Genomic DNA, 23,671 nt, shown 5'->3' with positions numbered 1-23,671 from the left:
CCAGTATTACGAACTGTAATCAGAAAGCAGCTTGAAGGCCAAACTTTGTCCTTAACAGCCAGGCTGGATTTTTCAAAACTATAACAGGTCAATCAGCTCCCAAACATGTGCCCTCCTGGTTCCAAAAATCATACTAACCAGAGGTTATGGAAGTTAGAAGTCCAAGACATCTGGAGGACATCAGGTTACAGGAAGGTAGACTTTTAAGTAAACTTCACAAACTTTTTAGAAGCCATCTAACTTTCTTGTTGGCTGTTAAGTAATAGTGTGGCCTCATGGCGCCACCTAATGAACATTTCAGGACAAGAAAGTTGATGGGACCATAGGAATTTCATCTTGGAAGGAGAGGACACCCAGGTTTTTGGATGACCAGAGGGCCCCCACTAGTAATATAAGAGCAGTTCAAAGGTATTAAGTCCATATAGTGGATTTCTATGATATTCAGCTGTCTCAAATCTGCAAAGGTGATTGCCTTCAATACTGCTTTCACCATGAGCATTAATCTCAAACTTCAAATTAAATTTCCAATATGAATAAATAAAAAAAAACCTGCCAAGTTTTTCCATTTTAATCGCTGCAACTAAGAAGTAGCTGAACTATAGAATGGATGGAAATTGTTGCTTCTTGATGTGGAACCATTTTTAGACGAATAAGAAGTGGGGAAAGATGTTACACCATACTCTCTTCACTTACATTTCAAAACGTTTCCAACTTTTACGTTCATGTTTGCGGTAGTGGAACGGACTGGTTGGCTGAGTTATAGTTTAGGTGAATTTTCTCTGGTGCTATTCCTTAGGAGTCAGCTTATTAAATACACATGTATGCTACTTTATCTGTTAACAGTAGCCCGACTTCAGTTTGAACTTTGAGGGAAAAAGAAGCTATTTCCCTTGATTTCCCAGGACTTATCAAAAATTAGTATGCACCGGAATCTGGCAAGACTCAGTCAACTTTGTCAAGCCTAGCTCTGCATTTTCTAGCTCCTTAAATTGCAATAGATGTAATCAGGATATGCTGTGACTAAAAGATTTATGATTGGCAACAAACTCAAGTCTAGACTGCTGACCCACGTTCACCATTTGGGAAAGAGCTTTATTTTTTAAAAAATGATTATACGATACACAATTGGACAGAAAAGTCAGGATATGAGCAGGAAAAATATTCAGTGCTAATAGGAAAAGGGACTGACATTGCCTTTCCTCTTTGACTTATCCTCATGATTACTAAATCCAAATTTATCTCCCCCTTTCCTTGAGAGCAAAACCGATTTTACCTTTACATCCAGAATGTTCAAAGCAACCTACAAACTGTATTCATTTATTTAATTTACTTCAAGCCTTTGTAAGCCTGTGTGAATTTAATTGTGACTCTTCTGTGAAGGCTGTCATGGCATCAGATCTAATGACAGAAGTCCAGTAGAAATGCAGGGACAAGAGGGATTCTGGTGGAAATCATGTCCAGCAGTTTCTTCAACTGGTCTGTATATACGTGGAGTTGAGATCAGGATAAAACAAAATGGGACCACCACTCTCAAATCCTGACTCTACCCTACAAAACAAATCTCAGACCTTTGCAAAGGCAGATAAGGCACTTACTACACCAGTTGATAAATTCCTAAAAACGAAACTCTGACTTTATCTGCTCCCCTCCCCTTTTCTACAGGGACCAAGACTGAGAACTGCTCCTGTTGGGAGCTGCTTAGAGCATCTTCAGAGTAATGGAGAGCTCCCCAGTTGAAAAAGACAATGGATGCACCAGAGGCTGTAGATGAAATCCATCACTGAGGACAGCAACAAACTTTTGGTACCCCCAACCAATGTAGATATACAAAACCACCAGATATTGCTAGTGGCGTATCTGTAGAGCAATGAAAGGGAATTGTACAATCTGTTGCAATCTCTGAATTGTGCAGGAGTATCGTGTTGATAATCTTGGGCAAGTCCAATCTCATTATCCAATCAATTCTAGCATTTCCTCCTGATCGACTATTTTCTCCCGAGGCTTTCCGGCCAGTTTGCCTCTTGTCACTTCAACAGCATCAATCTTCTCCCAACCCGAAAAGGAAACAGGGTGGACCCCTGTTAATTGGCAGAGAAAGGGGAAGTACAGATCAAAATCCAAATTAACTACACATACACAAACCTCAGAATCCCTCACATACGCAGAGGCTTCTTCAGAATCAAATTATGAATTAAAGACATGCTCTCCAGACAAAGGACTAGGCAGACTCAAGAGTCCCAGAAAAAATCAAATTACTTTGCTGTTTCTGGGAAGTTTCTTCTAATAGCATCACTCTATCTTCAGGGACAAATTGCCTTTGGTTCATTTAAACATTTGAATCAATTTAGAGGGAACACACTAATTGAAAGCATTTAAATAAAATGGCAATAAAAAAACCAGTTGGGCTTGAAAATGCTTTTGCAGATATATTAGGAAAGGGCCACAGCAAAACTGATTCAAATTCAACCACATCATAAAAAAGAGAGTCTATTCCTTTGAGCTTTTTCCAGGTTTCATATGTCACTGTGAAATTATCAAACCCGGGGCTCTCTGGAGGACAATCTGATTACATTTCTAAGCCTATCAAAACTGCTGCTTTATATAGACCTAGTTCTCACAGTAATACACCACTTCTGTGCCCTCCTATATATACCAAAGAAAGCAAGAAAATAAAGACTTGGGTAGAAAATCTGCCATGTGCTAAAGAGTCTCTGGTGCTGCCAATTCCTTTCTGCTGTTTTTTTTTTTACCTAGGTAGCAATATCAACTGTGCGTTCTGAGGGACCCCTTGTCCCTCTAGTATTTGAATCTCTGGATATTATGCAAATCTGCAGAAATAAATAAACCCCACAGAGGTAAGGGACTTAGTCCCTAGAATGTTTATTTAAGATTGCAGCCTACAATCTCGGGGGATACTTCTGCATAAGAGGTTCAAGCAAAGATGTTCGTAAGCATAAGTACATAAATGTGTGTGTGTGGGGGGGGGGGGGCGGGGAACTGTCAAAAAGCCAAAATACCTTGTCATTAGAAAAATCTCACATGAATAGCATGCCAATCCAATATTCAGTTTATATCCCCCCCCCCCCGCTTTATCTGAACAGGCAGCTGAAGAGAATAGCAAAGCCTGGGGACCACATTTGGGAATTTTTGTCTTCAAGCAGGTATGTTTCCTTGAGACAAACAGGCAAAATCCAGAGAGATCAGTTCTAAGATTCGAGAAGCATGCAGGCTCCTCAAAACAGCTTGGAGAGAAGTCCCACTTTCAATATCAATCCCACAATAAAAAGTAAACAACCTCAAAGCATTACAGTGAGCATAGACTAAGATTGCAAAGACATTTGTCACAACACTAGGAGATTCCGGCCAAAACATTTAAGATAGGGATTTGGGTTCTAGAAAAGGTGAATTGAAGATAGCCATGCAAACGTGGTGCCACACAGTTTTACAGTTCATTAAAATACATTCCTTAGCTGGAGTAGTCCAAGTCGTCGTAAGAGTACTAATACAAAGCGGGCAACTTTTCACATTCCAGTTGTTATATAAACTCAGGAGCTTCCACCAGCAGAGACAATGGTGAGGGCTAGTTAGTGATTTATTTTAGTAGCCTTCCGCTGGCCATAGATTCCTCACCTATGCATAAAAGCAAGTTTTCCCAACCTTGGCTGGAGGATTCTGGGAGTTGACATCTACACATCTTAAAACTGACAAGATTGGAAAACAAGATTGTTTATGCTAAGCCCTGGAATGAAAAGGGGATGTTGGCTGTTAAAAGTGTGGATTTTAAAATTAAATGGATTGGCAGAGAAGGCAAAATTAAATGCTTTGTCTAGAGACAACTTTATAAGAGACTGGAAGCCGTTTGTGGACTTTCCACACGTTATATACCAGAGGTCTTCAAACTTGGCCCTTTTATGACTTGTGGACTTCAACTCCCAGAATTCCTCAGCCAGCTTGACTGGCTGAGGAATTCTGGGAGTTGAAGTCCACAAGTCATAAAAGGACCAAGTTTGAAGACCCCTGTTATATACAATAACAGAGTTAAGAGAGGGATTTGAAGAATCAAATTTGAAGAATTCAAATCCCTCTTAACTATCTGTGTGTGTATACATACACACACACATACATAGAGAGAGAGAGAATATTTGTTTTTTCCCTACAAACATGGTTTTTGTTGTTTGTTTTCTCTTTTTCTTTGTTTTGTATTTTAGCTTTGAAGATAAGAAATAAATGTGTAAAAAAAAGGATTGGAAAATGGTATATGGGAGACTAAGAGGCAATTGCAAAAATCTGTCACATACCTCGGGATTGAAGGATGCGGCTCACTAAATCAAAGCCTTCCTTGGCACTGGAGAGTTGCAAGGCACCAGACTGCAGATCTTCTAGCACAGACTGGGCTGTGTCAAAACTGTCGTTCATAGTTGTGATGATAACACCTGTGGGTCCCCTCTTTACCCAACCACTGCAATAGAGCCCTGAAAAACATAATGCCCAACCAGGCAATTGAGATCCAATGCTTTGTTTTGAACAGATCCAAGCAATGGCCACGAATCTGCAGTAACTTCTTGTGGTACATTCATTCAAAGTCTCCTGCTAATGCCAGGGAGAAGGTATACTTGCACTATCCGTTCAAGACCAATACAAGATTAGGTCTGGAAAAGCTCAATTCTTCTTTTTTTAGTGGATAGCATAGGCGTGCATATGTAATCTGAGTCCCAATAATTCACACTGTGACCATTCATTGTTCAACCTTGCAACTGAACTGTCTGTTTCCCCATTTGTCTTTATCACACCAATTTGTTCTATGTGGCACAGCACGAGTTCTACTAACCTGGTGCCCCAAGAACTCTGCCTGAATTGTTGGGAATAACACCTCGCTTGCTGTCAAAGGGTACTGCGGGATCAATTGGAAGGCTTTTGTATCCAATGCTGCTAAAAACCAGGCCAGACCTTAGTTCCTCAATCTCTCCAGTGGGAACTGCTTTCACAGCATCTCCTGCCGCCTGCACAGTCCAGAAACAGGAAAACGGAGAAGAACAATGTTAGAGTGACCGTCCTATAAACCAGTTGCACGATCAGGTATCCCCATGGTTCAAACAGCATTCGAGGAAGTGTGAATGGAATGGGAGCCCACCTTAAGATGCTATAGAGTCTGACCAAAAAAAATAAATAAATTTAAAAATAGCTGCAAATCAGTTCTTAGCCAATTCTCCTCCTAGATGTTGGTTGGGCAATCAGCTTTCCTACCAGGACAGCCTCCTATCACAGGCATCAATGCAAAACAAACAAGAGTTCTTTCCACAATGCTACACAGAACATGAATCCTCGGAGACACGTATAGTGGCTTAGTGAAAGCCTACCTTTTAAGCAGAGAGCAGGCACTTACCCTGATTCTTCGAAGTAGAGTGGGAAAATAAAGTTATATTTAACTTATTGCTAAAAGTGGGGAGGTTGTTGCCAACCTTAAAGTCATAAATTAAGGGCGGGGGTGGTGGTGTTGTTGTTGAAGGACCAGAAAGGAAAAGGTTTGAGATCGTACTTCCAACCTGTTGACAGCTAACTGGATCGCTCTTGCTCTCTTTCCATCCATGGTGGGCAACACTTCCAGCGGACTGCGCAGAAACTTCAATCTCCACTCTTTGGATGCGGAAGCCCAGCGGCCACCCACCTCCTCTGGCGGTTCTTCTAGAGCTGTTTTGATCATCAGCTCAGTCAGGCGCTTCTTTGGTCTTGGGATGTCTGAAAGTTACAAAACTATTGGGAAACAAGGGATTTACCAGGGGACGGAGTTTGCCCCTGTGCCATGCTGAAAAGAATAACCTGACCTGTCAGCTGCCACCTCACGCCTGTGCTTCACAACCATTCAGTATCAGGTGCCATGAACTCAAGGTGGGCTTCATAGGAGGCAGGGGGACGCTTTGAGGGGAAATGAAACCACTGTATCTTCACTGTGAGATGGGCTTCAGGGTCAAACCAGCTGGGAATGGAACACAGCTGCACACCAAACCTACCTCTGAAGTGGCCGTTGTAAAAACCTCTTGTCTGAATTTGATTGGACATGGGGGGGGCAGTGATGGGAGGCAAGTTAGGAAGGGGAAAATTAGATTTGGGGATTTTGGCCCATGAGTTCTGGCGATGCATTACTGTAATTGGGTTTTTTATTACTTTTAATGTGTTTTAACCTATTGTAAGAGCTGTGGGCATTTGTTTAATCTCTTTTAATTTTTGTATTTTGTATTTTGTCTTTTAACATGTATTGCCCTGTTCACCACCCTGAGTCCTTCGGGAGAAGGGCGGTATATAAATAAAATTAATAAAATTATTATTATTATTATTATTATTATTATTATTATTATTATTATTATTATTAATAATAATAATAATAATTCACTTGACTTTTAATAAACTATACCTTTCTCAACAAATGGAGTTAAGGATCGTTCCTACTTAAGAAGTTCAAGCTGAGGCAGGTCTGACACTGATTTTTATTCTCTCTCTCTCTCACACACGCACACACTCACTTTCTTTTCTTATGTTATTTTGGTGTGGTTTTTTATGTCACTTTTTAAACTTTCCCCCTTGTCCTCTTCCCACCACTTTTCCTTTTGTGTTGCAATTTTGTATTTTAACTTTTTTATTTTTGAAACTTAGTCAATTTTTTTTGTTTAAAAAGAAATGCTTGGGGTGAAGCTAGAGCTGGCTTGGCTGGCAATGTGGATGTGTGCATTTATTTGCAGAAGATTCCGCGTTGTCAGTCGAGAACCTGTTTTGATTTGGGGTACACAAATGCTAGTAGAAAGGTAGGGAACTAATCTGTGGTATGTTGTGGAAAGGAGGAAAATGGCCACGTATATCAGTTCATTATTCTCTATTTTGCAATAGGGGCATCAGGACAAGTATGAAAATTGGATTCATTAGGAAGTTAATTATTTAAGAAGACAAATGCATGCTGAATGAATGTGTCCTGAATACAAAAATAAGTGGTCACCATGAATGAAAGTCCACTGGGGTGGTATGATGAAAAAAATCCCAGATTACCATCTCTCAATCAAAGCCACGTAACTGGCAATTTATCACCAGCAGAGAATCCACGAAAAGATCCTCCCTTAGTATGTAAAGCAAAGAGAAGAAGCCTGGTTTTTGAAATTAGAAATAACGTATCAGCACAAACTCTACTGATATAAAAAGAAAGGCAATTTAGGCCAGCTCAGTGCTGAAACAGAAATTTGAGCACAGAATTTATCTAACCTTCCTGAAAAAAAGCATTCCACCTACAGTTTCTTCTAATTTACATTGTTCAGTTGCACCTTTTGTCACATACTTTTTCTTCTCTGACCTTCACCTCCCCACTCAATCCCCCCCCTGCTTTTATGGGGCTTCTTTCTGGAGAAATCTCAGCCAGGGAATGGTCCCAGCTCTCTCCCAGAGTTACAAAGCATGTTCAAAACACTGCAGTTCAACCAGGCAACACAGGTGGCAGTTTATTATTATTACACAGAGATGTTCTGATGGAAAATGAGAGAAAACTAGGAGATGCGTCTGGCTCACTGAAAACACGGAACACTAAACCATTTCGAAAGATGGCTGCTGTACAAATTTGTCCCTTCATAACAATTCACGTGGAATTTGAGGAAGGGGACAACCGGATTCAATTTCCCAGGGATTTAAAATGAGCTTTTGTCTGGCCTCAATCATTATACCTAATGATTATGACTCATAATTGCTTTCCTTTGGCCTGGATCATTTTGGCCAACTGTTACATTATAAAATATCCAACTTATTCAAGGCCCTGGCTACTGAATTACCTCAAGACATTAGTAATTGCCATTCAGATGACCCATCTAAGGTTTCTGCTGATTTGTTCAAGCACAGAAATGGGCGAGGAGGAAATCAGAACCATATTATGGTGGAGCACCCTTCCTCTCCAGTGTTGTCCAATAGTACTGTACACCTAGCAACTACATGATAAATGGTTGGAGGAGGATTCTGGGATCTGTGGTTCAGCAACATCTGAAAGCCTACAGAAACCTACCATAATTCACATAATTGCTTCATTCATGGAACCCAGCTTCTCTTTGCATCTTCACAGTATTTTGGGGTTTTGCTTCTCCTCATACTGTACCCATGGGGTGTAGGCCCAAAGACAGTAATACACTGTATGACAGGAGACTACTTTGAGGAGATTGCCAGACAATTTCCCAGTTCTGCAGGATTGGTGAATGAAGATATCTCTGTCTTAATGAATAGTGAGTAGTTCTTATTCCCCACTCCATTTAATTTTAAGCAAGGAAGATTTTCTTCCCATGCAAATCTATGGAATAAATTTCCAGTCACTTGGACAAGAGGAATTATCTCCTAATTTCTGTCTGTCTCTTTGACCCTTTCCGCAACTGAAAGTGTTAATATGCCCTGTTTGCTTTTCTTCCTGAGTCTGTCTCTGTCTCTCTGTCTCTCTCCCTCCCTCCCTCACTGGCTATTCTTTAAACCCGTGATAAGTCAGGTTAGAAGTACAAACTAGAAAACTTAACTTTTTGTAACTGATCAAAATCCTATGACGGCTAGCTTTAAAAATTGGCCACAACTTTTAAAATGCTCAGTGTCAATATTGTGCCCTTCTAATTCTATTTTAATAAACAACCTGATTCTTTAGATATGATATAATGTCACTTGTGTTCCCTAACCTGGCCTGCTCCAGATGTGTTGGGCTAAGCCATCTATCATACCAGTCTCAGTTAGAGAAGCCTAAAACTTTTATTCCCATAATTAATTTATTGCAATTATTTGTCTTTCAGTCCTTCCTGGCACTTTACAAGCAATGTAAGGATTGTGAATAAAAATATGATAAGTGTTAGTGAAACCAATCTAGATGAGAACAACCCAGTAGAAGAAAAAGGGAAAGCCCCCTAGTTTTTGAATTAAAATTCCCATTTAGAGAATATAATTAAAGGAAATGGTTTTTGGACCATTATTAACAACCACTCATTTACTGACTGTCCAAAGTTATGATGGTACTGAATGAGTGGTATTTACAACAGGTCTTTGACGTTCTAGCCCATGGTTCTGTGATCACAATCTGCGTGTTTGGCAAGTGGCTCATATTTATGACAGTTGTAGTATCTACAGTCATGTGATTGCCAGTTGCAACCTTTCCTAGTGGCTTCCCACAACTAAAGTCAACAGGGAAGGCAGAAGGGAAGGTTGCAAGTTGCTCCTGTAAATTGCTCGCACCAATGCAGCTTTTTATTTTGAGGAATCTGGCTATAGTGTATGAGGTCCTTCACTGACCTGGCATCAGTCTCACCAAGTGCCATGATGGCAGCCTGCACACCTACCCTCACACCCAGCAACCACCTAAGATTTGAAACTTCCCGCCAGCTTTCCCACTGACTTCGCTTGTGGGAAGCCAGCAGGAAGTACCCACAATCCACAGTTCACAACAGCAACAGGGCCTGTTGAGATTGTAGTCACTATAAGTCATGTGATGTTATACTTTAGAACTGCATTGCTTAGCGATGAAAATTCCAGTTCCAATTGCTGTTGTTAAGCAAGGACTGAAGATTTAGCTGAAGTCAGATATTCATCTGTTAGTTTATGCTAGTTTTATCAACAGCTATCTGGCTGATCCTCACCTTTAATGGCATCCCCAAGATCTCTGAAGTCTGCAGGATCCAGGAAAGGTCTAACACTGGGTAGGTTGATCATTTCCCGCAGTTCCTGAAGGTTTCAGACACAGAAACACAGGGAAAAAATGTAGGTGACGGTAGGAAGACTGACATTCAAACATAGACACAGTAATAGGTTTAGTTTTCAAAAATCAGCCAAAACTGGCTAGACACTGTCACCTGGGCAGGTATTATTGAGAGTAAAAAAAAAGAATCTCCTGAGAATTATAGCACGCCTGGATCTAAAGCTTTTCTAATTCTGCTTAATCCTTGCAGCTGCAACCACAACTTCAAAAGCAAAGCTGACATTTACAAGCAAATCAAGATGATACCCATAGAAAGCCTATCACATGATTTTGATCAGGTAAGCTGATGCACAGGTGCCATGAAACAACCCTGAGAAGAACAGTGCACTGCTATCACATCAACAAGTATGAGATGAACCTCGGGGATCCTTTCCTCCTTCAGAACCATGAACCGGATGCAGTTTCGTTAGATTCAGAGCAGTACATTCACTTCCTGCTTGAGCATCCAACAGGATGGGGCTACTTCAATTTCCAAACCACAGTCAGTGACCGATCTTAACAGGGACCACAATGTGGACGCTTCTTTTGCCCTTTTGACTGGTATGCTACACTTGCTCTCCCCCAAAGTGAGAGGAAATAAAACCAAAAAGAGTACCATATTTTTCGGCGTATAAGACGACTTTTTAACCCATGAAAATCATCTCAAAAGTTGGGGGGTCGTCTTATACGCCCAGTCGTCTTATACGCCGGAAAATAGTACATAAATCAATCGAGCGCCCCCGTTCTTGCAAAGCAACTTCAAGCCTCCTTAGTCCAGTCCCCCCTCCAACGTGACTCTCCCTTCCCACCCCCAAGAGCCTCTCAGCCCCTTCCCCTCGCAAACACCAGACCCCGGGAGCTCTTGCGTCTATTCCAAAGGGTGGGTGGAAGGAAAAGCCCATTTCGGCTCCGGCTTGGCTGCAAGTCAGCGAGCCCGGGAAGGCACGCCCTCCACTCTCACTGTGGAGGAAGCAGGGCAGGCTGGTGTCGGGCGGGAGCCGGCAGAGCAGTCCTGCACACGCGCGCACTCCCCGGCTGCTAAGGAATGTTCCTTAACAGCTGGGGAGCGCGCGTGTGCGCAGGACTGCCCTGCCGGCTCCCGCCTGACGCCAGACAGCTCCGCCGATGCTGCCTCAAGAGGGAAGAGCGTGAGGCGCCTGCCATGGCTCCCCGAGGACTCCTTAGGAGCCGGGGAGCGCAGGCATGCGCAGGACTGCCCTGCCGGGCCCCGCCAGACGCCAACCTGCCCTGCTTCCTCCACAGTGAGAGGGGAGGGCGTGCCTTCCCGGGCTCGCTGATTTTCCGGCATATAAGATGAAAAATCTTGAAAATCATCTCAAAAGTTGGGGGGTCGTCTTATACGCCCAGTCGTCTTATACGCCGGAAAATACGGTAGCTTTAGGCAGTGAGATGGGCGGCATATGAATTTAATAAATATTTTTTTAAAAAACAAGTGAAAATAATGAATAGTCATACATTGTAGAGGATATAGGGAATGACTATGAGTAACAGGAGGAATAACAGCTATCAATGCAACAGTCTGAGAAGAGGATCTTGAGCTCAGCCAAAAAAGTAACATGAGAAAACCTCTTCCTAGTTCACACAAAGATAAAGTGGAGGGGCGGGGGGACGGGGGAAGCACATTCAGACTTGCAGAGTCTGTCACTAGAGCTGTTAACAATAAATGTAGGTCCGAACTGTATCTAATTCTAAGGGAACACCTGCTGCCGGCATCAACTTCCCATCATCCCGTGCGCTCCCACAGGGAGGGCCTTCTTAGGGTACCGCCGGTCAAGGAATGCCGGCGGGTTATCCCCAGGGGAAGGGCGTTCTCTGTGGGTGCGTCGGCCCTTTGGAACCATCTTCCCACAGAGCTTAGGACTGCCCCCGACCTTCGCTCATTTCGCAGGGATTTGAAAACTTGGCTTTTTGAGCTGTCTGGCCCAGACTGAGGGGTTTTAATTATTTATTAATGGGGTTTTAGTTTAAATTCAGGGACTTAATTTAATTTTAGTTTTAATCGATTTTAACTTTGTATGTATTTTTAATTTTTCCCTGTAAACCGCCCTGAGTCCTACGGGAATAGGGCGGTATACAAGTTTAAATAAATAAATAAATAAATAAATAAATAAATAAATAAATAAATAAATAATTCTTAGTTTGGTCTAATTTGTTGGGCTGACATACATGCACGTGCTTATTCCCTAAGTATTTCACAATGTTTATATTGTCAATTGCAGTATCAGCCAGCAGCAGTTTTGCAGAGGGCTTCAGGGTTGCACTCAAGGCTTCAAAGTTGGGTGGGCTTTTCAGTGGCCTTCTTACACATATCCGTCTCAATGTGAACTTGTCTTGGTAGCACAAACAACCTCGCTAGAGATCAAGACCTGTTACGGATCTACCCTTCCTCCCTTTTTTTTCTTTTACCTTTATGGTGAAAGCCACCTGGAGGGGACCCCTTCTGCCAATAAGATACACCCGTTTGACTTTACTGCTGGCCAAGGCCGAGAAGGACTCTTCAGTGATGTCGGTTTTCTAACGGGGGGGGGGGGGGGAGGAAGAACACGGATTAGGGCAGGCAACCTGGAACGAGCAGCCATCTGTTCGAATAAATTGCATTCAATGGAAAGACCTTCTCTCGGGTTAATGCCATAGTAATGGAGCCGTCTGGCCATTTTTCACAATGCTGCATCTGCTGACAACACATCAACACTGCGATGGAAAGGGAAAAGGCTGAGGAGAGGAGAGCAGAAAGGGGGGAAGAGGCAACACTGATGGGAATTATTAATGTGAGAAAAAAAGGTATTAAAACACACAAATAAGAGCAAATTGAACCCCGTTGCATTTATTACCGATATTTTAATCTCATTTTCCTTAAAAAAAAAAGAATTCAAGCAGCTAGCAACGTACAAAAAGCAGACTTAATACCAGCATTTTCAGCCTCAGTAAAGAGATACTTCCAAAACTTCGAGGCAATAGCTTTCATGTGTTTTCCGCCTCCAAAGCCTAAGAAAAAGCACTCTCAAGTCTGGGGAGAAATAGACAAAGCTGGAGGATCAACCTGGCCTTAGATAGGCAGTTTTGCCCCCCCCCCTTCTACTTGAAGGTATAAGAAATCTTGGGAGATCGTGGTGGCATTTCCTAAAGCCAAAAACTGTTCACTGCCCCCAAGAATTCTAGCATCAGAGGGAGAAAGAGAAACAAAAACTGCCCCGCCACCTTAAGGCAAACGAGAGAACTGGGGAAGGTTGAGGAGAGGCAGGGAAGGAGGAAAGGGTCATGCCCCCAAAAGTAAGGATGGCAGCAGGAGGCGAAGCAAACCGGAAGCCTTCTCCTGGAGGACTCTGGAAGAACGCTTCACATGCGGCAACCCCATTCCTGCAGCAGCAGAACACTTGGAGGGGACACTTTTCTGTCCCACCCAATAAAACAGACAAGTGTTCACCTGAAATGCAAGACTCCCGGATGGCTGCAGTCAGGGATCTTGTCAACAGCCTTCATTATCTGACAGGGTATTTTCTGGCAGGTCGAGAGCAGACCTCGCTGTGTGGCTCCCCGGCACGATCAAACGAGCTAGGGCTCCTTTCAACTTACCCGAAGAATTTCAAGAGGTGACAGGAGAATCCGTGCAATGTCCAGCGCCACATTCCCATGACCTAGGATGACCGCCGTCTCGCTGTTCAAGTCTGGTTTCAGCTAGAACAACAAAGAGATGTTTCACAGTAAGCCAGAGGCTGCCAACCTTTTGGGCACCGGGGACAGGTTCCGTGGAAAGAGGTTTTTCCATGGATCGTGTGTGGGTGTGTGGTTTTCTGTGCTGCCTGCATCCCTCGGATGGGGCTTTGCTTGTTTGTGCGGACCGCCCAGTACTGGTCCACGGACCGGGGGTTGGAGACCCCTGCAGTAAGCCTTCAACTCATGCTAGCCTGGCTTCATTCTCAGTCTTTCGTCCAAGGCAGTCAGCCACCAGAATTTCTTCCTTATAATTTCAGGACCAGTTTGAGACTCTGAAAGCTCTTCCACAGCCTTTAAGATGCACAATGATACAGATTCTGTCCAATCACACAGAACACACAGGAAAACATTTCTACTTTCAAAAGACTTCTTGCAGGGAAAGACTGTTGTAAGACAAGGATAAATTACAAGAGCAAGGCTGTTTTCCCTTCATATTTATCACTTCTTCATAGGGAAAAGTATGTGGGGTGCACTATTTAATAAGGAAATACCCTTTCCCAGTAATTTCTGAGTTTATGCCAATACTATTTATTTGAAGAGCACCGAAGGGCCAAAACTGCTAAGCAGCTTCTATTTTACAATGACAACTATTCACAAATGAAGTTGCTTAGCAAAAGTGGAGGGTACATAATCATGTCCATCACAAAAGCTGCTGTTTCCATGTTCCACACCTGATGGCAAACACTCCTCCAAGCATCTCTATTTTTCTTTTTTTTCTCAAGCCCCAGAGCTTCTCTTCTAGCTTTTCCACGGAAGATGAAAGAGAGATAGTAGAGTAGAGTAGAACCGAACTGAACCGAATAGGAATAGAGCTAGAAGGGACCTTGGAGGTCTTCTAGTCCAGCCCCCTGCTCAAGCAGGAGAACCTATGCCATCTCAGACAGATAATTGTCCAGGCTCTTCTTGAAAATTTCCTGAAATCTTCCTGAAGATCTGCAAACAGGTTCACAGTTGTAAACCATTCTGAATTTAATTTGGTATCTATGTGTTCTTTCCAACTGTAGCTCTCTCCCTTGGATGCTTGAGCAGGTGGCAACCTTGGAGAGGTGGAAGAAGGGCGACATTAAAATTCTTACATTTCTGTTCTCCGGCAGGCCATTGTACCATCCTACAAAGGCTCTCGCCGTGTAGACGCCTTCAAGGTCCTCCCCAGGAATTCCAAGGGTCCGATTGTCCTCAGCGCCATAACACTGTGAAAAGAAGGGAAATAAGCTTTACAGCAAACAAAACAGTGGCTCAAATACATATTATATGGCCTATTTTCTGGGGCAACTTTCCCCCCCCCTCCGACGAATAAATAACTATGGCAGAATGAAAGGTCAGGAATGATTTCCTTTAAAGTTGAAAATCCCCACAAGTGTTGCCAGAGCACTGAAAGGCCATTTATTATGTCCCTCAATTCAAGGTCAGTCTGCTGTTTGCAAAACTCTCAGAGATCTGCCACTATTACATTGGTTATGTTATTACAGACACTGCTCTCTGAAGCAAATGGGTAAAGGAGTTATAATACTGTTCACTGTTCTTGGCTTTTTAATTCACAGGGCTGAGCCAAGATGGTATAAGACAGGGGTGTCAAACTCAATTTCATTGAGGGCCGCATCAGCATTGCAGTTGCCCTCAGGGGGCCGGGTGGGTATGGCCGGGATGGGCGTGGCCTACTGGGTGGGCGTGGCTAGAGTGTGTATGGCCTACTGGGTGGGCGTGGCCAGCTCAACGTTCGCCTCAAGGGTGCCTATGGGGGCCTGGGCAGGAGTGGGACAGATCTGAGGGTCTCTGGCAGAAGGAGATGGGACCAGGGCAAGTGCCAAGGCAGTGGGGTCTGTTCCCTCACTGTTTCTAGGATGGCTTCGTGGGCCACATGAAACCACTTCACGGGCCGCATCCGGCCCCCGGGCCTTGTGTTTGACATGTCTGGTATAAGACAATGAACTGGACAATTTTTGGCGGTGTTCAAGAGGGAGGCCTCTATGTTGCAGGAAGCAGAGTGGGGAGCAAGCAGCTAGGCCTGCCTCTTTGGCCACAACAAAGGTGGGAAACCATAAGCCCAGGCTTGTGGGGCTTTTTTTGGGGGGGAAAGATGCAATAAAGGCAATAGCAACAAAGGTAGACAATGGGCTCATTCATGCTATTAACAACTTTCTGGTCCTACATCCTACATCTTGAATAGTTTTTTTTTCAGGAGAGGAACAAGCCATACTGATTTGCAGCTACAGAATGCAGGAACTCCCATCGCCTTTTGCAGTTGGCTGCCCTTCTGGAAAGGTGTGCTTTAACTCTCCTGATGCAGATCAGAGTCCTGGCATCTCTAAGCTTTTCCCCCTTCCCTTTCCCTTGTTTAATCATTTAATTGCTCATATCACAGGAGGTATTTTCAATCACGAGGTACCCTGGATGCATTGTGTAAGATGTAGATGAAATACAGAGATAGAACTTTTTTTTCTTTCAAAAAACCTTACGCCTTTGAAACGGCAAGCTACAGCAGAGGTCATTACAACATGCTATATAGGGATTGCGCCAGGAATTTCTTTTTCATATTGCAAATTATGCACCTCTGCTAAGCCTCCAGAGGAGGTACTTTGCAACTTCTTCACAGGAAGGACACACCTGTCTTTGAACTATTAAAGCAGCCATATCTTCTGTTTCACAAGGCTGCTCTGAAAGCCATCTCCACCTGAAAGCCCAAAAACCATGAGCAAAGTATAACAAGCTAAACCTAATACAACTGATTTCTTATACTATGATAGTGGCCCCAATAGGTGGACAGAAATATATTCCAGCTGTTCCTGGAATATAGGTAGTCCTCAACTTATGTCTACAACTGAGCCCAAGATTTCCATTGCTAAGCGAGACAGTTGATAACTGAGTTTTATGACCTTTTTGCCACAGTTATTAAGTGAATCACTGCAGTTATTAAGTTAGTAACGCGGCTCCTAAGTGAATCTGTCTTCCTCACAGGCTCTGCTTGACAGGAGGTCGCTAAAGGTGATCAAGTGACTCTGGGACACCGCAACCGTCATAAATACATGCCATTTGCTAAGTGTCCTAATTTTGACCATGGAGATACTGCAAGGGCCGTAAGGGTGAAAAACGGTCATAAGTCACTTTTTTTTAGTGGCGTAACTTTGAACGGTCATTAACCAAACGGTTGCAAGTTGAGGGCTGCTGTATAACGAAAAACAACATATGCTCCAATGTATCACTCCTGACATACCTTCCTGTCCTCACAAAGGCCATTCCTTCTCTTGAGCCTGTTAAAATCACAGACAAGAAGACACTTACCAGGACCACTGCGTGATAGGCTTTCTGCAGCTCCTCCACCGTTACATCCCTCCCCACAGTCACATTCCCAGAAAAGGAGCAGCGGTCAGACTGGGCTGTCTGGGTAAATGTGTTGATCACGTTCTGGGGAGAGAGGTCAAGAGAGGTTCCATCTGAAAGCCATCTCCTTGTCCCCAGCAGCTAAGCGCCCAAGCAGGAGGCTATAGCAAAAAGAATGAGGCCAGGTCTGATGACTTTGCAGCATCTCACTTTACGATTCAGGCTGGCACCAGGCCAGTCAGCTCCATTAAAACAGCACATTTTTCTTCCAGATACAGTCACAGGAAGAAGGCAACATGGCCTAATGCCAGCGGCGGATATTCTAGTTGTAGACAAGGTCATATCTCGCTTACAGGAAAACACCGTGAATTTTCATCAGGTTTACCTGTCCAAACTCAAGTGATCTTAATTACTGGTCCATTCCATCTGACAAAAGCAAGACATCAGGCATTTTTAAAAAAAAACCCACCCACAGAATGCCATGAAATATTAGGGCTGTGCAAAGTGTTCAAAAGAGGTGCTTTGCAAAAAAAAAAAAAAAAAAACCTGTTAAAGCAGCCGTGTCTTTTGGAAGACTCTTTTGGCGTCTTCCAAAACCGTTCCTTGAGGTCTGTGTAAGCTTCTGTTGAGGCCACCCATGAAGCAAAGTAGATGTAGGCACACAAGTATATGGTACTGAGAGAAAAGAAGATAGCTTTGGAAGCAGCTGCACAAAGTATGCAAAAGGCACGTCTGCTTTCACAATTCAGAGGTGTTTCTTTCATAGTACTATGCATCATAAAAACCTCTTCTGAATGCTTTGCACACCCGTAGTACGTATTTCCAGATCTTGCTTAAATGGTATGCTGTTATCCCCCACAAGATATCTTATATTTTCTAAAGGTTATATGCAGATCAAAAGGCAAGACAAAAATGGAATGAAGATAAGGTGGTGAGAAGAAAGGAAATAATTTCAGGAGCTCCTATCCTGCCTCCACTTTAGTAGATCCCTTTTGCGACTGCTAATACGGAAAAGAAAGTTAGTACCAACCTTGACTTCTGGGTGATCAGGAGCCACTCCAAAACGAACCAAGCCAAATGGAACTGGCAACTTCTCATAAATATCCACCTGAGTCTGTTTGTGATGCTGGAGAAGAAGAATCCCAAATCATTATAATGCATTTAAGGAAAAATAAAGTGTGTGTTGAATTGAGTCATTTAACAGCAACGAAACCCTCCTTTAAATCTAATTCTCCAAGTTTCAAACAATTGAAAAGGGAATGTAAGACTATCATTTTGCCACAGCTGAATATATTCACAAATAGACTGGAAGGTATCTCCAGATCAGGCACGCTGGCTGAGGAATTCTGGGAGTTGAAGTCCACAATTCATAAAAGTTTGAAGACTCCTGCTCTACATCCTCTCCACACAGTAGATTCTCTGCAATTTTAGCATTCACAGAACCCACACAATCACTGAATTTGATGCCCTATCAAAGCAGAAACCTGTGTTGGAAATCAATATATTGTTAACACTTTCTTGAATATTTTACCAGTCAAGGATTATCTCAAATCTAGCTTTTCTGCTGAAACCAAGAGATATTTCTTACATTAAAAGACAAAGAGAAATTATTCCAGGCTTACAGATTCTAGATTTCTGGATCCAGCTTTTAGAAAAATGTAACATTTGCCGCTACTTTCCCTTCGCCTGGCTCTCTCTCTCTCTCTCTAGTTTTAAAAATTGTATTTTTTAAAAGTTGTATAAATATATTTCATATAAATGAATAAAAAGCACTCATGCACATATATTAAATCAATAAATCTGTGGCAGCCACAATTGCAGAGCAACGGAGCCCTCAAGAAGATGCAGAGCACAAGAAGAGTAATTGTTGAACTTCCTGCTAGTGGCATATGTCAGACACAATACATTCCTGACAACCCAGATTGCTAGTTCATTCCGTTTGGAACTTGCACGTCTAACCTTGATGCACTGGGGGGTGGGGATGGGCAACCTAGCTTTACACCAATTAACTAGTGCACTCAGGTTGCTGGCTCTTCCAAACTCCTCCATCAATCAGTCTCACCTCACCTTGTCTCATGTCATGATGCCTCATGTCTGGCCAGGTCCAGCGCTGGCCTCCACTCTCTGCACACACAAATGCAGCTAGGTTTTCCCCCACCAAAGTAGTACCCATTTATCTACTCGCAACATTGCATGCTTTCGAATTGCTGGGTGGGCAGGAGCTAGGGATCGAGCGACGGGAGCTCACTCCATCTCACGGAGCCGAGCTTGAACCACTGGAGTGCAAACCATTTCTGGCCAGCAGTTCCAGCGTCATTAAATCACTGCCCGGGAAATCACCCCCATTTTTAACCAAAATATGGTCCAAATCCATACTTACACAGGATTCAACAAGGCAAATGTGCGTAAAGAGAGAAACATACCCAACCTGTTGGACCTGGTGTACATGTTTGTTCAGTGCATTTTAGAAAGGTAACTGGATTTACATTAACAAAATCATAGTATTAAATAGGACAGTTGTGCAACACTGATGTGAACTATGAATTACCAAATACTTCCGACTCTACTGATCCCTATTACAAAAGCAAAATAATTGCAATCTAGTTTAGATGTTGTGGTAAATGTCCAGTATTACCTGAACAGATCTTTACCCTCCTAGCCCTTTTCAAGACCTGGCTTTTCCCCAAGTGCTGGGATAAGATTGGATGGCAGCTCATTAGAAGCTTGACTTGGCACTATGATTTTGTTGTTTTTAATGTTTTAACGTGTTTAGATTTATAGTTTTAATATGGTTTCATTTGTTGTTTAAACTGTTGATTGGGAGCCATGCAGAGTTGGTTAGAAGATGGTCGGATGAATGGCTGAATGAATGAATATCTGCGGTGTTCTCTCTACCTTCTCCCTTATCGCAGCTATGAGAAAGAAATCACAAGATTTATGCCCATTTTAACTATCAATTATTTATTGCGATGAACCTGATTGCGTGATTTGCATTAATTATAGTTCAGGAAACTAAACCAAGGCGATAAACCAAGTTTAGAATTTTAATTTGTCCCTCAGAAAATATCCATAGAAAATTTGTCCAGGTATGGAACATGCAGTAGATAGAAAATAGAAATTAAATTTTCAGATTGGGTCCTTCTGAAAGAGGAGAGGGAAATAAATGTACATTATAATCCTCAACCTATTGCCACATTTGAGACTGGAACTTCCATTGCTAAGCCAGGTGGTTAAGTGACTCACACCAGATTTTATTTCATTTTTTTTTTTGCCATGGTTATTAAGTGGCTCACATGGTTGTTAAGCTAATCCGGTTTACCCCATTGACTTTGCTTGTTGGAAGTCAGATGGGAAGGTCGCAAGTGATGGTCACGTAACCACGGAGCGCTGCAAGGGTCATTAACATATGTTGGTTGCCAAGCATCCAAGTTTTGATCTCATGACCATGGGAATGCTGCAACAATTGTTATGTGTGAGAATCAGTCGTAAGTCATTTTTTCAGTGCCACTGTGACTTCAAACCGCTGCTAAGTGAATGGTTGTAAGTCAAAGACCACCTGCATTTTGCACCACAGTAGATAAAGTTTCAGTTCTTTAAACCTTCATGATGGGGAGTCTGCTAATGTTAACACAGTAATCATTGCAGCGGTCAAAACCTGGGCAATGTTTGCTGAGGCTGAACAAGGTGACTAGTAAGGAAGAAGATAACCTAAGACTGTAAGCTAGATAAGGAAGTACAAATAAATAAATAAACCCCCAATTTGAGGGTCTCTTTGTTGTACTTCAAATGAAACAAGGTTGTTTCGTTCTGGGTATGGGTCCAAACAAGTAGCAATGAACCAAAATACCAAATGTATTCAAGAATTCAGAAAATTCAAAAAGGGGTATATTTTCCACCCCCCCCAGAATTGTAAGAACTTCGGGTGTTTACTGTTAAGCTCTTGAAATGTATAACAAAGAAAGATTTGCTTTAATGAGCTTGTGAACACAGGGAGCTTAATACAGTCCCCATCATTCTCAGATTTCCCCCCCCCCTGACTATTCAGAAGACAGGCAGGCCTTCTGCAGCAAAAAGCTGACCAAAGATATTTTTTTTTGTATTGTCAGTGTCCAGCTATGCTTAAACTATATTGGTTGTCCATATACCACTTGTTTCATGCCTTTGAGTCAGCCTCGAACCCTGGAAACTGCTTGGATGGGTCTTTGCCCAATTCTTGGCAAGATTTCAGAAGTGGTTTGCCTGCTTCCTAGGTCTGAAAAACAGTGACTGGCTCAAAATCACCCACTGCCTAAGACAAGAGTAGAACTCAACGTCTCCTGATTTCTAGACTGGTGACTGAACCCCTACACCAAACTAGCTGTCATAGTGTGTGTGTGTGTGTGTGTGTGTGTGTGTAAGACAGAAAGAGAGACAGACAGACAGAGTGAGAGAGATAAAAACACAAAATAATGCTTATCCAGCAAATCCAGCAATAGGATCTGAGGTTTGTACAGGATGGACAATATGTAGCTATTTTTTGGGGAAAAAAACTGTGAAAATACAGCTTTCATCATTATTCTCCATGCAGTTAAAAGCACTTGGCTGGAAGACAACTATGGAGAGGAAAGGCAAGCTTATTATACTCATTTAGCTGGAAGTTGGGGTGTGTTAATGAGGAGGGGGTTCATTAGTATTATTTCTTTTATTATGATTGTTTTTAGTTGTACATGTCTAAGGTTTGGCTTCTCTTTCTCTTTTCTATGTTTGTTCTGTGTTACTTTAGTGGAAGTTAACCTTTAGCATTTAAAATAGTTAGTTTTTTTCTATTATGAATAGATTTATTCCGGTTTTCAAAATGTGACCTTTTCCATGCAGATATACCCAAGTCTATTTTGAATCATTACATCTTTGAAGGATGCACCATAAAACATGAGGCCTCCAGATCCTTCCCACAAGACCGAAGCAAATATGGATTGAACAAACATGTGAGGGAAGATGATTTCAAACACCAGGGCAGGCCTTCATTATTTACATTTGTAACATATTTTGTCTTCTTTCCTCATTAAAGGCACATCCCCAGGGAAGCAGAGAACCATTAAAAGGCCATTTATGATAAACTGGAACAGATTGATTGAATAGATGGCTCAGCAACTTCAGCCTGGACAGGGATCTGGGCATTGAAAGCTGATAAAGCTCAGGGCCGGCTGAAGGAAATTCCACAGCCAAGGAGATGGAAATGAGCTTGTAGTCTCTCTTTGGCTGAGCAGAGCACCTCACTGGCAGATGTATTAGTCTCAAGGGAGCTTGTCCATTGAATCTTTAACTGATGGGCAGATGCATAAGAGTTCAGCACTCGCATCAGATATTCATATTTTAAGTCATGTATGGTTGTGCATGCAGAGAATTTTATAAATGCTCTACAAAGGGATGACAAACTAACAATAAGGGGGGGGAAAGAATGTTGCAGGGGTTGTTTTTTTTCTTCCTGAGCAAAGAACACAATGTCCTTGAAAGCTGGAGAAGAGCCACAACATCCATTTCCTTCCCTAGTATCAGCCTGTTTCTTTCAGGATTATCTGTCATGGCTCTCTACAATCAGCAACAGCAATACCATCTTAACTGCTAGAACCAAGGTCGAGCTTTGAAATTCAAACAGAGAGAGAGAGAGAGAGAGAGAGAGAGAGGGAGGGAGGGAGGGAGGGAGGGAGGGAGGGAGAGAGAGAGAGAGAGAGAGAGAGAGAGAGAGAGAGAGAGAGAGAGAGAGAGAGAGAGAGAGAGAGAGAGAGAGAGAGAGAGAGAGATCCTAATTTAACACCACCACATCCTTTGGTAAAATATAAGGAGAAAAATGTTTTCCTGCCAATAATACAACTTTCATTAATATTAACTTTTCACAGAATTGTCATTCTTGAGGGAAATTCTACTAAAGTGGCTTTTCCTAGCCTGTTACTCTCTGCTATATTAATTATAATTCCAAAGATATTTTACTCCCTGAAAGCAGACCAAATTGTTCCTCACCATTATCGAAACAAATATTTACATACTGCACCTTTCAGACACTGGCTTCTTCCTTCCTTTTCTCTTTCAGTCCTTTTGCCACAGTCTGGCTCTCTCCAAATGCACTAGAGCAGGGGTCTTCAAACTTGGCCCTTTTATGACTTGTGGACTTCAACTCCCAAAATTCCTCAGCCAGCATGCCTGGTTGAGGAATTCTGGGAGTTGAAGTCCTCAAGTCATAAAAGGGCCAAGTTTGAAGACCCCTGCACCAGAGCCATAAGTTCTATCTTGCATGGCCACTGGCTCACGAGCCCACACGAAGGAAGCAAGACACTGGATAACCATTTGTCTGAAATGGTATAGGGTTTCCTGCCTGAGCAAGGGGTTGGACTACAAGACCTCCAAGATTCCTTCCAGCTCTCCTCTCCTCTGCCATCACACAAACCTGGAGGGCAAGACCTGTACATTTCTTTATACAGGTAGTCCGTGGATTATAGCCATAATTGAGCCTAATCATAAAATGTACCACCACCACCTCCCGAACAAAAAACCTGAATGTGGCCCCTTTATTAAAAATCTCAAAGGATGCCAACCCAATTCAATTCAGCTTTTAAATCTATTGTATGTTGCAAACTTAAAACACTGTCATTTTAGACCACTATAAGCCTGCTTGGGAAAATATTGCTTTGAAAGGTTGTGGGGTATTGAACAAAATAAAGTTATGAAAATAAAGTTCAGTGAGGAATGATGAAATGATATCCTGTAAATCAAAGGAGACATTACGGTTGAAAGGCAGCTGGCTATTGGATCCAGACTGCACAGGTGGATTTAAAATTTTCAACTAACATGAAAGACAGGTAGATATTGGATTTTCAAATGGAATTGAATCATGAACTTAAAAATGTAAAAAAAAGGTAT

General features: G+C 42.5%; 1 protein-coding gene across 1 annotated transcript in view; it reads right to left on the bottom strand.

Annotated features, from left to right (window-relative positions):
- Positions 1–994: 994 nt before the first annotated feature.
- The window catches only part of FDXR (ferredoxin reductase), a 32,387-nt gene continuing 9,710 nt past the window's right edge, over positions 995–23,671 (bottom strand). The window contains exons 3-12 of the mRNA XM_083352384.1: positions 17,808–17,903; positions 16,739–16,861; positions 14,536–14,649; positions 13,319–13,420; positions 12,152–12,259; positions 9,627–9,711; positions 5,537–5,736; positions 4,829–5,000; positions 4,299–4,472; positions 995–2,078 (exon numbers count right to left, since the gene is read on the bottom strand). Of these exons, the coding sequence (XP_083208510.1) occupies positions 1,951–2,078; positions 4,299–4,472; positions 4,829–5,000; positions 5,537–5,736; positions 9,627–9,711; positions 12,152–12,259; positions 13,319–13,420; positions 14,536–14,649; positions 16,739–16,861; positions 17,808–17,903 (1,302 nt within the window). The 3' untranslated portion in view covers positions 995–1,950. The remainder of the gene's footprint in view (positions 2,079–4,298; positions 4,473–4,828; positions 5,001–5,536; positions 5,737–9,626; positions 9,712–12,151; positions 12,260–13,318; positions 13,421–14,535; positions 14,650–16,738; positions 16,862–17,807; positions 17,904–23,671) is intronic.

Source organism: Vipera ursinii (genome assembly GCF_947247035.1).
Source record: "Vipera ursinii genome assembly, chromosome: 2".
NCBI classification, from domain to species: Eukaryota; Metazoa; Chordata; class Lepidosauria; order Squamata; family Viperidae; genus Vipera; species Vipera ursinii.
This window is presented reverse-complemented; position numbering and strand designations above follow the sequence as displayed.